Source organism: Dreissena polymorpha, chromosome 8 (assembly GCF_020536995.1).
Source record: "Dreissena polymorpha isolate Duluth1 chromosome 8, UMN_Dpol_1.0, whole genome shotgun sequence".
Lineage (NCBI taxonomy): Eukaryota > Metazoa > Mollusca > Bivalvia > Myida > Dreissenidae > Dreissena > Dreissena polymorpha.
The window spans coordinates 30,904,614-30,923,062 of NC_068362.1; the positions used below are offsets into that span (position 1 = coordinate 30,904,614).

The 18,449-nt window shown below is 38.0% G+C and overlaps 1 protein-coding gene across 1 annotated transcript in view; it reads right to left on the minus strand.

Moving 5' to 3' along the window:
* The window catches only part of LOC127840424 (SCO-spondin-like), an 88,152-nt gene that overhangs the window by 604 nt on the left and 69,099 nt on the right, over positions 1-18,449 (minus strand). The window contains exons 37-47 of the mRNA XM_052368839.1: positions 17,563-17,691; positions 16,966-17,132; positions 14,789-14,914; positions 12,317-12,446; positions 10,475-10,525; positions 8,355-8,617; positions 7,610-7,769; positions 5,405-7,165; positions 4,428-4,572; positions 3,970-4,087; positions 2,325-2,466 (exon numbers count right to left, since the gene is read on the minus strand). Of these exons, the coding sequence (XP_052224799.1) occupies positions 2,325-2,466; positions 3,970-4,087; positions 4,428-4,572; positions 5,405-7,165; positions 7,610-7,769; positions 8,355-8,617; positions 10,475-10,525; positions 12,317-12,446; positions 14,789-14,914; positions 16,966-17,132; positions 17,563-17,691 (3,192 nt within the window). The remainder of the gene's footprint in view (positions 1-2,324; positions 2,467-3,969; positions 4,088-4,427; positions 4,573-5,404; positions 7,166-7,609; positions 7,770-8,354; positions 8,618-10,474; positions 10,526-12,316; positions 12,447-14,788; positions 14,915-16,965; positions 17,133-17,562; positions 17,692-18,449) is intronic.

Below are 18,449 nucleotides of genomic sequence, written 5' to 3' on the forward strand. Positions count from 1 at the left end.
GTTACGTATGACTCCAAATAATGTAATATTGACAAGAGGTTACGTATGACTCCAAATAATGTTATATTGACAAGAGGTTACGTATGACTCCAAATAATGTAATATTGACAAGAGGTTACGTATGACTCCAAATAATGTAATATTGACAAGAGGTTACGTATGACTCCAAATAATGTAATATTGACAAGAGGTTACGTATGACTCCAAATAATGTAATATTGACAAGAGGTTACGTATGACTCCAAATAATGTAATATTGACAAGAGGTTACGTATGACTCCAAATAATGTAATATTGACAAGAGGTTACGTATGACTCCAAATAATGTAATATTGACAAGAGGTCACGTATGACTCCAAATAATGTAATATTGACAAGAGGTTACGTATGACTCCAAATAATGTTATATTGACAAGAGGTTACGTATGACTCCAAATAATTAAATATTGATATGCGGTTACATGTCTCCAAATAATCAAATATTGATATGCGGTTACATATGTCTCCAATTAATGCAGTATTTGCAAGTGCTTATCTATGACTGAGAGTAATGCAATATTGACAAGTTGTTACCTAGATCTTCAAATAATGCAATTTTATAAACATATGATTACCTATTATTGCAAATAATTTTATACTGACAAGTTGTTACCTATGACTCCAAAAAAATGCAATTTTATTAACAAGTGGTTATCTATGACTACGCATAATGCTGTATTGACAAATTGTTACGAGTGACTCCAAATAATGCTGTATTGACAAATTGTTACCAGAGACTCCAAATAATGCTGTATTGACAAATTGTTACCAGTGACTCCAAATAATGCTGTATTGACAAATTGTTACCAGTGACTCCAAATAATGCTGTATTGACAAATCGTTACCAGTGACTCCAAATAATGCTGTATTGACAATTCGTTATTAGTGACTCCAAATAATGCTGTATTGAAAATTGTTACCAGTGACTCCAAATAATGCTGTATTGACAAATCGTTACCAGTGACTCCAAATAATGCTGTATTGACAAATTGTTACCAGTGACTCCAAATAATGCTGTATTGAGAAATTGTTACCAGTGACTCCAAATAATGCTGTATTGACAAATTGTTACCAGTGACTCCAAATAATGCTGTATTGACAAATTGTTACCAGTGACTCCAAATAATGCTGTATTGACAAATTGTTACCAGTGACTCCAAATAATACTGTATTGACAAATTGTTACCAGTGACTCCAAATAATGCTGTATTGACAAATTGTTACCAGTGACTCCAAATATTGCTGTATTGACAAATTGTTACGAGTGACTCCAAATAATGCTGTATTGACAAATTGTTACCAGTGACTCCAAATAATATTGCATTTACAAATTGTTACCCGTGGCCCCAAATAATGCTGTATTTACAAGAAACAACCTATGACTCCGAATAATTCAATATAGACAAGTACTTAACTATATATGCAAATAAACTAATATTGACAAGTAGAAACAAATGTCAGAAAGTTATGAAATTTTGATTAATTGTTACCTATGTCTGCAAATAATGCTGTATTTACAACATATTTCTTCAGTGTATACTGTATTGCCATGTTATTTATGTCTTCAAGTAATGTAATATTGACAAATAGTTACTGGGTTTGCAAGTAATGCAATAGTGACAAGTGGTTAAAATGTCTCCTTTTTATGCCGTATTTAAAAGTAGTTACATATGACTCCAAATAATGCAATATTGACACGCAGTTACAAAAAAACACATAATTGTAATATTGACAAGTAGTTACATATGACTACATATAGTGTAATATTGACAGTAGTTACTTATTACTACATATACTGTTATCTTGACAAGTAGTTATCAATAATTCCATATAATGCAAGATTGACGAGTGGCTATTTATTACTCCAAGTAATGTAATATTTAGAAGTAGTGACCAATGACATATTGACAAGAAGTTTCCTATGATTTAAAAGCGTGCAATATTGACATGTAATTACCCATGGCTACATATAATGTAATGTTTACAAGTGGTAGCATGTATATGACTACACATAATGTTACATTGACAAGTATTCACCTATGACTCCGAATAATGCAATATTGCCGAGCGGCTATATATGACTCCAAATAAATGCAATACGAGGGTCTCTGTGGCGTAATGGATATGGTGTCCGCGGGTTCGATCCCCACTGAGAGAGTATTCGTTAGATCTGCCCAGAAGACACCAAATACTGGTGTTATTCAATTAAATGGTTCATTAAACCTTTTGATGCAATGGAGGTAAAATGGTTTGAAATAAATACAGCAATACTTATAAGTCGTTACCTATGACTCCAACTTGGCATCCGTACAGTTCCACTTGAAGATAAGCGCCGCCCCCGGATGTGATACGTACACGCAGAGCAGTGACCTTAACCGGCGCGAACCGGAACTTGGTGGTCACATCCGGTTTGTCCAATCGAAAAACCTGACATAACAGAAACAAATGAATTACAACATTGTTAAACAAGTCCATTTTTTGACAAACTCGAAATACATTGCGTGACATAAATTATTAAAAAAAAAACATACTTAAAGCCAGCCCGAAGTGTCGAACAAACATTTTGACTGCAGTTTACTGGTCTCATTGTATGTGTTCCCTCGGAAAACATGACCCAAGATACATACTTAAACATATTGGCTACAAATAAATTTTAGATAGCATGGGGTGGATACTTAATAGCTTCGGACAAAATCCTTGACATGGATATACCTTGTTCGATGGTGTCTTGTGGAGTATCCGAAAATCTGACGCAAGTAAATACTTAATCATATTGGCTACAACAGACCTATGCAAAGAAAACTTTAAACTTGCTGCATGGAATGATATACACACACATGTATATAGCCTTGCTCTGTGAAATGGGGATTTAATGCATGTGCGTTAAGCGTTATCTCAGATGAGACTGTGAAATACGCACAGGCTTATCAGGGACAACAATTTCCGTTTAAACTGGATTTTCGCTAGAAGAGTATCATATTATCTGAAAATGTCGCCCCTGATTAGCCTGTGTATATATATGGGAAAATTGTGGTTATCTGCGCCGTCCGTCCGTCCTGGCCACTATCTCCTCTTACACAATAAGCACTAAAACCTTGAAACTTACACACATGGTAGCTATGAGCATATGTGCGACCCTGCACTGTTTTGAATTTTGATATGACCCCTGGGTCAAAAGTTATGGGGGTTGGGGTGGGGCCAAGGCAGATATTTTCAATCATTTTGTTATGTTATTTAACATTAACTTCTTCTTTTCTACACCGATTCACTTCAAATGTATACTGAACATCTCTTATGACAATACGGTCAACCTCAACTATGCATGACCCCATTACCAACCCTGAGGCGCCCCGCCCATATAGACCACGCCCACCAAAATTGCATTTTACTATAACTTCTTAATTTCTACACCGATTTACTTCAAATTGATACTGAACATCTCGTATGACAATACGGTCAATCTCAACTATTTATGGTCCCATTACCAACCCTGGGGCGACAACGCTCACATAGACCACGCCAACCAAAAATTGCCTTTTACTTTAACTTCTTCATTTCTACACCGATTTACTTCAAATTGATACTGAACATCTCTTATGACAATAAGTCAATCTCAACAATGCATGGTCCCATTACCAACCCTGTGGCGACCTCGCCCTCACCCACATAGACCACGCCCACCCAAAATTGCCTTTTAATATATATTCTTCATTTCTACATCGATTTACTTCAAATTGATACTGAACATCTTTTATGACAATACGGTCAATCTCAACTATGCATGGCCCCATTATCAACCCTTGGGCGCCCCCTGGGTCAAACATGCGGCGTGGGGATACGCGTCGGCCTCTGCCGCGCCATTTCTAGTTGGAGATATAAGAAAAGCCCTCGTTAACAATTGAACTACGAGAGTCAGTAGACATGAGTTACCCTAGGTCTGCCGTCCTTGTCATACTCAGTCTCCCAGGCGCCCGCGGGTGTCTGGTACTCGAGGAGCGCCGTGAGGGTGGAGCCGCGCAGAGTTACCTGCCGCACCTGCATCGCCGCCCTGTAATCAAATGTGTTTTTTCACAATTTTGGGAAGGAGAACGGGGCCATATTAAGAACAAGAATGTCTGCAATAAAATATTTACGGTTAAAAAGCTATTAGAATTGGATAGGAAAATTAAGTAAATGTTGAAAATTATAAACAACAATTACTGTATAACAATTTTCTTTAACTTAAAATTTGGGGTAAAAAATAAACATTTTAAGATCTAGAATTGGGCCCAACAAAAAAGACCATGGCGCAACCTGTGCAGACTTATAAAGCCCAGCCCCCCCCCCCCCCCTCCCATACACACATACAAACAAGATCTATCATGTTTTCAAAACACGCGCGAACAAACCTGAACTTGACGGTCAATGCCGGTGTAGCGTCGGAGAAAAGGGGCCTCCAGGGCTCGCCATCGAAGGTTCCGTTCCCAGACAACGGCCCCTGTGAGCTGTACTCGTACTGGGCCCGGCTTGTTGTCAAGGGCTCCAAACAAACCTCTATAGGGAGAGAAAGGGATAAATTAGGGGCCTTGTTACAGAAATATCTGAGGTTTATGTTTGCTTACTTCATATTCATTTATTTTCGTCGACATAAAATTTCGTGTGTTTATTTTTTCATGTAAACGTACTGTCGTGGTTTTCAGGTCAAAAAGAGGATTTGCATGGTTCATTTTTAGAGTTTTTAATGTTAAATGTTGGGATCAGTCAGCCCTGAAAATCATCGAAAAGTTATGACTCATGGATTATTATGATTTTACTGTATTTACAGGTATTTTCCAGTTTGAGCCCGGAAGGGACACTTCGTCTAGTGTGGATTTTCATTTAAAAGAGTAATCCGTTTAACCTTTACAAAATCACGTGTCGTTAATGATGAGCCTATGTTGACAGCACATCCTTATCTGGGACGAAACTATGCATCAAACCCCGGCGCAGCTCAATTAAATCAGTTGCCGTTAACACGACACATCTTTACAGTTTACCCTAACATATTTTTTCCGTATGTTTTCCAAATCTGAGCCAGGGGAAAATAAACACATCTCTTATGAGAATGAATTTGTAATGCAGGGTCCATTGTAAAAAGCGATCTTCTCTTATCTTCTCAGTAAGTTTTTAAGTTGTTCTTTTTACAAACAATATCCTATCAAATGGGCATACAATTACATTGTAAACATGGTCTCTTGTACAGACATCAACACATGTTAATGTTAATTATTCAAAGTAAACATAGCAATAAACGCTTACAATTAAATGCGCTTGTTTAATTTGTTTATTTTTTCTATTTAATACTTATTAACTTTATAATATCCTTAAAGTTAAAAAATCTCTTAACCTGGTGTTGTCGTGACCGATGAATAGGGAGATGAACTTGACGAAGCTTCAGAAGACAGTGTATAAGTTGACGACTCCGATGCAGTTGAGGAAGGTAATGACGACTCAGAAGCAGTTGTTGAAGGCAACGACGATGCAGAAGAAGTTGTAGAAGGTAACGACAATTCAGAAGAAGTTGTAGAAGATAACGACGATTCAGAAGAAGTTGTAGAAGGTAACGACGATTCAGAAGAAGTTGTAGAAGGTAACAAAGACTTAGAAGTAGTTGTAGAAGGTAGCGACGATTCAGAAGAAGTTGTAGAAGGTAACGACGACTCAGAAGAAGTTGTAGAAGGTAACGAAGATTCAGAGGAAGTTGTAGAATATGACGATTCAGAAGGCGGGGTAGATGATGACTCAGAATATGCTGTGGCAGTTGATGACTCAGAAGAAGCCGTAGAAGATGAATATTCAGAAGGAGGCGTCGAAGATGAATATTCAGAAGACGTTGTAGACGATGATGATTCAGAATACGTTGTAGAAGTTGAATATTTAGAAGACGTTGTAGATGATGGATATTCAGAAGATGTTGGTGTAGATGTTGAATATTCAGAAGACGTTGTTGAAATGGATGATTCAGAAGAATACGGTGTAGAAGTAGATGACTGAGAAGAGGGTGTAGAAGATGAATATTCAGAAGACGTCGTTGAAGTTGATGACTCAGAAGACGGCGTTGAAGATGAATATTCGGAAGACTGCGTTGAAGATGATGACTCAGAAGACGGCGTTGAAGATGAATATTGAGACGATGGCGTTGAAGTTGATGACTCAGAAGACGGTGTTGAAGTTGATGACTCAGAAGACGGCGTTGAAGTTGATGACTCAGAAGACGACGTTGAAGATGAAGATTCAGAAGACGGTGTTGAAGATGATGATTGAGAAGACAGCGTAGAAGATGAATACTCAGAAGACGGCGTAGAAGATGAATATTCAGAAGACTGTGTAGAAGTAGAGGACTCAGAGGGATACGGTGTAGCACTTGATGTCTTTGAGGAATACGGTGTAGAAGTAGATGACTCAGAAGAATACGATGTAGCACTTGATGCCTTTGAGGAATACGGAGTAGCAGTTGATGTCTTTGAGGAATACGGTGTAGCAGTAGAGGACTCGGAGGAATACGGTGTAGCAGTTGAGGACTCAGAGGAATACGGTGAAGCACTTGATGTCTCTGAGGAATACGGTGTAGAAGTAGAGGACTCAGAGGGATACGGTGTAGCACTTGATGTCTTTGAGGAGTACGGTGTAGAAGTAGAGGACTCAGAAGAATACGGTGTAGCACTTGATGTCTTTGAGGAATACGGCGTCGCAGTAGATGACTCAGATGAATACGGTGTAGCACTTGATGTCTTTGAGGAATACGGCGTTGCAGTAGATGATTCAGATGAATACGGTGTAGCACTTGATGTCTTTGAGGAATACGGCGTCGCAGTAGATGACTCAGATGAATACGGTGTAGCACTTGATGTCTTTGAGGAATACGGCGTCGCAGTAGATGACTCAGATGAATACGGTGTAGCACTTGATGTCTTTGAGGAATACGGCGTGGCAGTAGATGACTCAGATGAATACGGTGAAGAAGTAGAGAACTCAGAGGATGCTGTTGAAGACGTCGACTCTTGTGAACTTGTGACTGAAGATAAACTTGAGGATGAGGGGGTCATTGTGTATGTGCTGGTGTATGTTGAAGATTCTATCGAGCTCACTGTGGGAGCTGTCGTCTTCACTGAAATAATTATAAAAATAAATGTAGGTTCTGTTATTTTTTTTTTAAATATCAGAGACATTTCAGCTTTTTGTGATGATGACGCACTAAGATAAACATATGTTTGTGAATATTCTACGCGCATTTTCATTATTCAGGAAAAATAACTGAACCTTATAAATACGCCGATTTATTTGATGGAAAAAAACTAGTATTCTTACATTTTCAATTAAAAAACACTATAATTGTATATGTTGAACTGAAATCGAGTTTTGTGCAACCATCAAAGTCTATAACCCACTGAAAAACATATACTCTATACACAAGCGCGTCTTTTATACGGACAGAATTGAAAAAAAGGTATGAAATAAGGGAATTCGTCTTAAACTTTAAATTTTACACGTTAAACCCAGACAATACGATAATTAAATTAATCAAGTGATATTTTTTACTTTGTTAATTTACCTAGTGGTTCGAAGCAGGCGGTCACAATAAGCCCACACAGTTTTATGGGAGTGCCTGCGGCGGGGACCAATTTGATCTGGATGACCCGCGCGGATTTCCCGGACGGCGACGAAAACTCTATGTCGGAGGGCACGGTAGCGTCACTGAGCACTCGAACAGGCTGAAATATCGAGAAGTACAAGCTTTAATATCGGAGGAACAGGCTGAAATATCGGCAAGTACAGGCTGAAATATCTAGAAATACAGGCTTAAATATCAGGAGTACAGGCAGAACTATCGGGAAGTACATGCTTAAATATCGGAGGTAAAGGCAAAAATATTGGGAATTACATGCGTAGAATACCTCATTTTGTATAAAGTAAGTGTTCATTTGAGAAATAAACAACATATAAAGATGATACGAACACTATGACGATAAATGTCACCACACACTGCTTATCAATATCCGATTTGTTTGTGTTAAATTCGTGTTAAGTAAACCCACGAAATCAACAAAAAATTAACTCATTTATGTCTAGCGTCTAGAAAAAAATGCCTTGGCAAACAGCGTAGACCCTGATGAGACGCCGCATGAAAGGAATTTCTATAAGAAATATTTTAAATATAGAAATAAGTATACTAGACATCCCTAATTTTGGAAATAAATTTATCCTATTTTGAATGATGGGAGAGTTCACTTGGCATTTATGGGTTAATGTCCCGCAAATAATTCTGATTTTACAGAACTATGACAATTTAAACTTACCGGCATAAACGAACTCGGCAGGTACTCCACCATAACGATGGTAACTCCCCGTACAGTCATCTGCAGCTTTGTAACCAGCGCGTCACCAGCACTGAGGATGTTTAAGGTCAGTCGCGGGAGGGGGTCGGAGTCGACCGGCTGCCAGCATGACACGGGACCGGATTCCGGAAGTAGAGCGTCTTCAGGCTCGTTACCCGGTTTTGAGGTGGATCCCTCGACCCGGACGTACCGGGAGTCACCGTCTAGCATCCTCTCTGTGCATTCTGTACATGATCTTTAAACTTTTTAAGCCCCGTTATGGGAAATCTGGGCTTAATGCAGGTGCGAAAAGTGTCGTCCCAGATTAGACTGTGGATTCAGCACAGGCACATGGACGACACGTTCCGCTTGTATTGCATTTTTTTAAAGATCTCTTCTTAGCAAAAATCCACTTTAAGAGTGTCGTCCCTGATTAGCCCGTGTAGACTGCATATGTTTATCTGGGAGGTCATTTAACGCACATGTATTAAGCACAGTTTTCTCAGAACGAGGCTCAAAATATTTATAGCACTGTTATTTCTTAGGGATTTAAGAGGTTAACCGGTTAATCGGCCGAAACGACCAGTGAACAGGTTGCATTAAAGGGAAAAGGTTAACCTAAAACAAGTTGTTTATGCTTTTTTCATGGAACAATATGTACGATTTAACGTTTTGCGTGCGACATACTGCCAATTTGCGCTGGCGACTAGTTAGAACAACATGCCGCACGTTAGCACGATAATAAATATCGTCTCAACAAAAAACAGACAGCAATGGATCAGTATCTTAGGGGATACGTTTTGGTTAAAGGCGCTTACAGGTTAAACACACTTTTTCTTTTCACTAGATTGAGCTAAAGTTATTGTAAATACGCACTAGATTGAGCTAAAGTTATTGTAAATACGCACTAGATTGAGTTCAAGTTATTGTACATACGCACTAGATTGAGCTCAAGTTATTGTAAATACGCACTAGATTGAGCTCAAGTTATTGTAAATACGCACTAGATTGAGCTAAAGTTATTGTAAATACGCACTAGATTGAGCTAAAGTTATTGTAAATACGCACTAGATTGAGCTAAAGTTATTGTAAATACGCACTAGATTGAGCTCAAGTTATTGTACATACGCACTAGATTGAGCTCAAGTTATTGAACATACACACTAGATTGAGCTCAAGTTAATATGACAAAATAAGGTCATTGGCCGAAAAAATGCGATTTACGCCATTTAATGGCATCACACAAAACCCAAATTAGCAGACAATTCTGAACTATTGAAACTGGTGATTGTACTTTAAGGGCCTGGTATCATAAACAAGCTCAAATTTTAAGCTCAACACTGAAGATGAGATTTCAGTTTCCACTCGGATAAGTATTAAGAATACCGGCTAGATCACGAACAATCTCAAATTTCAGAAAGAATTAATATGCATAATTTTCTACTCAAACTCAGGGTGACTAAAAACTCATAAAAATCCGTGAACACCAAATGAAGCAAACGCATCTCAACAATGAAAACAAGAGATGCCCCCTATTGCGCCGCTTTTAAGCCGCACGGCAGCTATTTTAGAAAAAAGACCTTTGACCTTGAAGGATGACCTTGACATTTCACCACTCAAAATGTGCAGCTGCATGAGATACAAATGTATGCCAAATATCAACTTTCTATCTTCAATATTGCAAAAGTTATGACCAAGGTTAAAGTTTTGTGACAGACACACAGACAGACACATACAATGACAGACAGACAGACAGGTCAAAAACAATATACCCCCAGATCATTCGATCCGGGGGCATACAAATCACTCAAAATTGAGTAAGACTATTGTCTTATGTACGTTCGTGATACTAGGCCCTTGTGCTTGCGCTTTATAGTAAACCTATTTATTGTAGCTCGATTGAGCATAGGGCCTCAGGCTTATTTGAAACACTCTCGAGTCCGTTTCCTGGGACTAGAACCAGTACTTGGTGTTTATAGGGGTAATCTAAAGAACGCTCCCAAAGTGGGGATCTAACCCGCTACTTCCCGACCGCTAGGCGGACATCATATCCACTACACCACTGTGACCCTGATGGCGCTCCCCATGTAAGCTATACATACCAGTAGGAGTAGGTTTGGTCACAACAAATGGCGTGGTGGACTCAATCCTCACTGAAAACGATAAAACAAGGAGGCTTGAGCACAGCGCCTTAACTCTTTGCATGCTGGGAAATTTGTCGTCTGCTAAAATGTCGTCTGCTGAATTTCTAAAATTAGCATTTTCTTCGAATTTTTTTCAAAAAATACCATCAGAATAGCAAACAGTTTGGATCCTGATGAGACGCCACGTTCTGTGGCGTCTCATCTGGATCTAACGGTTTGCAAAGGCCTTCAAAATTCGGTTCCCGCACTGATAGGATTGAGTGTGCAACAGTTTTTTTAAGTTTTTTTTATGAGGCAGATATATTATGTTATATCTTTTATACTGGTAGAGGACATTTTATAAAAAAAATTGTCTTATAAATGAGCCAGGTTCGGGGAAAATTGGGCTTAAAGGGGTCTTTTCACGCTTTGGTAAATTGACAAAATTGAAAAAAGTTGTTTCAGATTCGCAAATTTTCGTGTTAGTTATGATATTTGTGAGGAAACAGTAATACTGAACATTAACCATGCTCTAATATAGCCATTATATGCATCTTTAAACGATTATAAAACCTAAAAATTATAAAGCGTTGCAACGCGAAACGATTGAATAATTTGGAGAGTTCTGTTTTTGTCGTTAAATTTTGTATAACTACGAAGATTGCTTATATAAGGTATAAAATACGTGACGTATGTATACTCGGCGGAATAGCTCAGTAGGCTAAAGCGTTTTTACTTCAGGACTCTGGCAGGACTCCAGGGGTTACTGGTTCAAAACCTGCTCCGGGCAATGTTCTTTTCCTTTTTTTAATTTTATTCTTGAATTTTTACTGGAGCTTTTACGATCCAATGTTTACATTTATCAATATAAAGCATTTAATACATAAGTTAAAAAATGCCAAAATCTGTGAAAAGGCCCCTTTAATGCATGAGCTAGAAGTACCATTCCAGGTGAGTCTATGTAGTATGCACAGGCCTATAAGGGACGACACTTCCCGCTTTTTTGGAATGTTTTGTTTAAAGGAGATCTCATGTAAACGATAATTCAGGATATGCGAACATTAAAACTGTTTCTTTGATTATCCTAGGCAAACTGCATAGGCGTATCTGGGACGACACTATAAGGGCCTGCATTTAGCCCCGTCTTTCTAAAACAAGGCTCATGAACAAGGCTCATGAACAAGGCTCATGCTATCTTTCGTGAAAGCAAAGACGCTGACACTCAAGGGAACAACTTCATCGCTTAACCCTTTGCATGCTGGGAAATATGTCGTCTGCTAAAATGTCGTCTGCTGAATTTATAAAATTAGCATTTTCTTCGATTTTTTTCAAAGAATATTATCAGAAACTGAATAGCAAACAGTTTGGATCCTGATGAGACGCCACGTTCTGCGGCGTCTCATCTGGATCCAAACTGTTTGCAAAGGCCTTCAAAATTCGGTTCCCGCACTGAAAGGGTTAAAAGAATAACAAATGACAGAGGCGCAAAAATGGTGGCTATGACAGTTATTTGATCTCTACATTTGAAAAGGAACCGTGTTCTATACATATTGAATAAACATTTAATGAATCAGTAATTATATTTATGGAAGATCATATTTATCCCATAAATGCCTAGCGTCAGGAAAAAAGGCCTTGGCAAACAGCGTTTACCCAGATGAGACCTCATCTGGGTCTGCGCTGCTTGCTTAAAGGAATTTCTGTAAGAAATATTCTAAATATAGAAATAAATATACTAGACATCCCTAATTTTGGAAATAAATTGATACAATTTAGACGGATGGGAGAGTCCACTAGGCATAAATGGGTTAAATATCGTACCATCTATACAGGCGCTGATCTCCAGCTCGACGTAGTAGGGCCGCGCGGGACGCACAGGCGAGGTCATGGTCACCACGACACCGTCCACCGACTGTCCGCGCAGGCTGACTGTATCCGTGGGTCCGAATATCTGAAAGGGAAGAGTTTGTGCAAGATATAATGTGCATTCATGGGTCCTTTATTAACTCTCTGAAAGGTACTTACACAAAGTTTGGTAAAATGACGATTTTATAAATTATTGTCAAATATTTAAGAAAAGAATTACACATTATGTTGAAAGAAGAAAAAAGAACACTCCTGACTTAGAAACGTGCTGCAAATTTTTGAATATTTATGGACCCTCATCATGCAAAATTGGTAAAATAACCAAACTTATGTAACGTTTTCTTTGATGTTTGGACAAATACGTAAGTATTTACAAAGGGTCAATGGCTCTCAATTATTTACTAAAGCCTGCATGACAAAATCGAAACGAATCATTCAAAATCGGTTAAATAATCTAACGAGGGTAACGTTTTCTTTGCTTATTTGGGAAATAGGTATAGTAATAATATAGGGTTAATGTCTCTCAATTATTTACTCAAGCCTTTATGGCACAAGGGAGGTTCAGTAGGTTTGATACCAGAGGTCCAGGCTAGAATCCCGTGGATTATTTAATCAAACTGTTTTTCTTGCTCTTATAATTAGTAAAGATTATTCAACGCATCATAGTTCTGTGAATTACCGTACCTAATTCTATGTTTCAAAAATATTTTTTTTTAAATGTGAACAAGTCCCTTTAAGGGTCTTCTTAAATCCGTCTTCTTGCCCCGTGTGTTACATGCATGTTTATTGGCACACCGCCGTGGTCATGGTGCATCGACCTTCGTCAGCGATGATCAATGCACAAATTAATAGTTTAATAGTAAACAGTGCCGTAAACCACACATAAATCAACTGAGATCACACAACTGCACGCCTAGAATCAGAGGTAGGCGGAAGATTGCCGCTGATACATTGAGCCTCGTTCGCGTAAAGGGTAACCCTAGATTAATTTGTGTTGTTCATACAGGGGTCGTATTCCAGACGCATCTTAAGTTAAATTTTATTCTTATCCTTAAATTGGGAAATTTTCTTAAGTGTTTCATTTCATATTGCAATAGATTGGCATCAAGATATACATTTAAATAACATCATTATGCCAATGTTATTTAAGGAATACCAAAAAACATGTGTTTCCTTATTTAGTAACGAAATACAAAAGATTGTAATTTTGAACTTAAGTGAAATTATTTAAGAAATGACTTAAGATGTTTCTGGAATACCACCCCAGGCTTGTAAGGGACGATACCTTCCGCCTAGACCGTACTTTTGTGTCTTTCCTTATTACCCGGTGTGGAATGCACAGGCTGATATGGGGCAACACGTGACTCACATGGATTAACCCTTTCAGTGCGGGAACCGAATTTTAAAGGCCTTTGCAAACAGTTTGGATCCAGATGAGACGCCACAGAACGTTGCGTCTCATCAGGATCCAAACTGTTTGCTTTGGATCCAGATGAGACGCCGCAGAACGTGGCGTCTCATCAGGATCCAAACTGTTTGCTATTCTGATAGTATTCTTTGAAAAAAATCGAAGAAAATGCTAATTTTAGAAATTCAGCAGACGACATTTTAGCAGACGACAAATTTCCCAGCATGCAAAGGATTAAGCCAGGTTTTACTAGAACGAGGCTCATGTCATACCAAAACTAACACAAGGGCCGGGCGTCAAACCCGCAATCCTCCGATTTTTAGTCTAGAGTTCTACCAAATTACCGACGCCTGTCCCTTACCTCAACCGGGATGCTCATATTCATTCTTTTATCTAACTCACCTAGCGAATCTAGCCTTCTCTCTATCAGAAATACTGTCAAATCATATATATTTGTCAGCATGAAATTAAATGTTTTTTTTTGTAAAATTGCCTTTTTCGTGAAGCGTTTTTTTCCATCGTTTTGGGACTGGGTCCCTTTGGATTGAGAAAATTAGAGGCGTTTTGACAATATTTGGGAAATTAGTGTTGTTGTTGTTTTGCTTAAAAGTGCTTCAAAATTGAGAATATAAGTGTGTTCAGTATTATATTTACTAAGGTGGAACTTAAATTAATGTGAGATAAACACAAAATTGAAATCTAAAATTATTTTTTCGGAAACCTTAAATTGGGAATTTTTAGCACCCATTTGGGAAAAATATATACGTTTTTCAATTAGAATTGGGGCCAATTACCGGACCCGATTATGAATGGAAAAAACACTGTCGTGGATAGGAAAATTCGTGGTTTTATGAATTTGAAAAAAATAGAAATTTGGGTCAATTATTTTCCAGTGCTTGTGCTATATTCGTCTATCAACGAACTCAGCGAATTGCATTGTTTCGTGAGTAAAAATGACTTTACAATACTCAGCTAACATATGTAGCATTCCCTCGAAAATAAATATTATGGCTACCTACCTTGCCATCCTGGACCGGAAACAGTTGTCCTGTCCGCTTCACGTGGACTGTGAAGCCGGCGACGTTTTCCGACAAGGGCAGCCATATTGATTCCACCGGGGTTCCAAAGGGCAGAGTTACAGTGATCTATAAAACACAAAAACAAAACACCGTCACACAATGTGAGCTGCGTTTGGGGTAAAGGACTTCAAACATGTGCGTAAAGTGTCGTCCCAGATAAGCCTGTGTAGTTGGCACGGAGTAAAAAGGGACGCCACTCTCCGCGACAACTCTCTTCGCTGAGAAGAGATTTTCTTTACACGACAAATACCATAAAAGCGGAAAGTGTTGTCCCTAATTGTATTCGTGGACTACGCAGGCTAATCAAGGACGACACATTACGCACATGTAGTAAGGTCCGTTTGCACAGAGCGAGGCTCATATGTAATACAATCTGTTAACACTCCAAGTAGGGCCGTTGAAATGGCCTTGATTTGCCATTGACTTGAAATGGCCTTGATTTGCCATTGAGTTGAAATGGCCTTGATTTGCCATTGAGTTGAAATGGCCTTGATTTGCCATTGACTTGAAATGGCCTTGATTTGCCATTGACGTGAAATGGCCTTGATTTGCCATTGACTTGAATGGCCTTGATTTGCCATTGACTTGAAATGGCCTTGATTTGCCATTGACTTGAAATGGCCTTCATTTGCCATTGACTTGAAACGGCCTTGAGATGCCCTTGAGTTGAAATGGCATTGCTATACCCTTGACTTGAAACGGCATTGACATACTCTTTACTTAAAACGGCCTTTAAAATTCCTTTGACTGAAGCGGCCTTGATATGCTCTTGACTTGAAGCAGCATTGATATGCCCTTGACTTGAAACGGTCTTGATATGCCCTTGACTTAAAACGGCCTTGATATGCCCTTGACTTGAAACGGCTTTGATATACCCTTGACTTGACACGGGCGATTTGTTTCAGCAAATTTCAGCCCCATAAAAATCACCTTTAATTAATGAGCATATCGAATCTGTAAGCCTGTTTGCAGAAAATGGGTGCTCTTAAAAGAGACACTAAATGTTATAGAAGTTTCACTTTGTTAATATGTATTATTTGTCGAAATGTAGATCTGTTCATGTTTTTGAATGCTTCTGGCATTTCAATACGAAGGAAGGGCATATTAAATGGTTAAACATAACTTCATCTCAATACAAATTGTTGTGCTAGAATTATGCTGATTTACTATTGATATTATTTCTGCCAATATTAAATACAAGAGGTCTTAAATTTGCTTGAAAATATAATCTATTTACCGTAATATAGTTTTAATGTTATTTTCACTGACGAAACTATGGCGTGATATATTATCGAATTATTTGGTACATAATATTAATACATTTGTAATTAGCAAGTTGATTTCCAACAACTTCATTCTGGATCATGGAGTCCAAGCGATCTGTTATTTGAGAATTCTAGCCAATAGGCGGATTGGATTTTTGTTGTGTTATTTTATATATTTCATGCAAATATGAAATCAACATCAATTTCAACACCGATTGTAGATAAATTTTATTTGAAGATAACAGCAGAAAACAACAAACATGCTAAAGTACTTCGTATTGTTCAAACATGAAATTAAGATTTTGGGAATATTTGCCTATTTAAAGATTTCTACTTTTCTTGCTTATTAAACTTTACTTTGATTTTTTTTCAAGTCTCTGATGAAGAGTGGAATATATCTACATGTATACTGCATGTTTGGTTATTTATTGTTTTATTGGTATTGAACTGAAGAATACAGTAATAGAAAACACACAAGAAGGGTGCAACAAGTGATTGAATATTGCGACTACTATTTGTAAATTAATGAAACATGTATATTTATTCATTATTTTATTTATATTAAACACCAAAACATATTGAAATAGTATTTATATTCGATCGCATGGAACTGCGTGTTTTTGTTTTAAAATGATTATTTTTTCGTGAACTCGTAAATTACTTGATTTATTATTTTGGACAAAACTAAAAAAAAATGCAACGATCATTTCCGTTATGTTTTGTTAAGATTCGTGGATGTCAACACAATTAACAAAGGTCTTGCAAACAATAATGATCTTACAGTAAAAGGTTTAAGAAAAAATAACACAAAGAAGCGCCGCTAAAACGTGCTACAATGTGATAGTCACTCACTGCGAGTGTGTTTTTGTAGGACTTGAGTGGTTCCCGTCCGGGCCGGATGTTCTCCTTACTGGCTTCTACTTCCGGGTCATCCACAGATATGTCCTGCGACTGAATGGCTCCCGGTGTTGCCATGGCCTCGATATACACACAGGAGGGCGGGGTGATCGGGGTACCAGCTACAAGTAAACATGTTTAAGCAAATATTGTTAGACGTAGCATAACTTTAATTTAACACAGCCCTGTTATTCCCTTGACATAACACGGCCTTGACATACCTTTGACTTGAAATGGCCATGATAGACTGCTGACTTCACAAGGCATTGATATAAATGCATGGTGAGTGGATATTAGGAAACGAGAATAAGTAAAGATGTACACAGTCATAACGAGAATAAGTAAAGATGTACACAGTCATAACTGAAGATAAGTTCGATGTATCATTCTTTATTAACAAATATGTAATGTGCTTTAATGTGTTAGGATTCGACGTGATCTTAAAGTTTCCCCTATTATATTCTTTACGGAATGCACTTATTTAAACCTACAACAAACCACTGATATCTAAATAGGGAACTGTTGGTGTTGATACATCTTTAAAGTACGTACATGGGCGGTGGGTGGTAACCCCGCATCCCTCCTCGTCACTTCCGTCCTGGCAGTCTACATCACCATCGCAGTGTTGTGTGGACTGGACACATTTACCGTCATCGCACGTGAATTCTCCTGCCTTACAACCTGTGAAAAGTAAACCAATCACAGTGGCGTACACAATATAAGGGAATTAAACCAGTCAACACATTTCTTTGAGTCGGGTCGGCAGGTCGAAAAAAAACACGAGGAACAATATAAAGCACATAATGGCTAGAACGATATAAAGCACATAATGGCTAGAACGATACAAAGCACATAATGGCTAGAACAGTACAAGTCACATAAATGGCTAGAACGACGCAAAGCAAATTATCGCTAGAACGATGCAAATTACATACACAATTATATTGTTTAAACTTTGAACAAAAACGTTTCGTACTTAAATGTCAATGCGATTTTAATGTTTGCTTTAAATGCCATTTAAAAATTGAAGTCGATATAGATTTTATAGTTCCGTTTTAGAAATTCACCATGTATTTGTCGAAAATCTGTTTACAATTTTAAGACTACCATACGTCGACATACATGCGTAATGTGCGTATATTCTCTTAACTTGGGTTTAAAACAACGCTTCAAACGCTTCATCAAATAAACTCTGCATCGTCTATTTCGTAAATTAGCGACCCGACTCGGTATCGTTGGCAAAAGCATTACCCCGGATCCGCAGGTATTTTTCCACCTGCAAATCCGATTTTTTTCTGTACCGATTTGAGCCCTATTGAATATGATGTCTATCTATCTGTTTTGATAAGGGAAAATACGTTGCAGTAGTAAAATGTATAAGTCGTCCGCATTGCGACCCAAAAGTTCCATGTTCGATCTTCACTAGATGAGCTTGAATA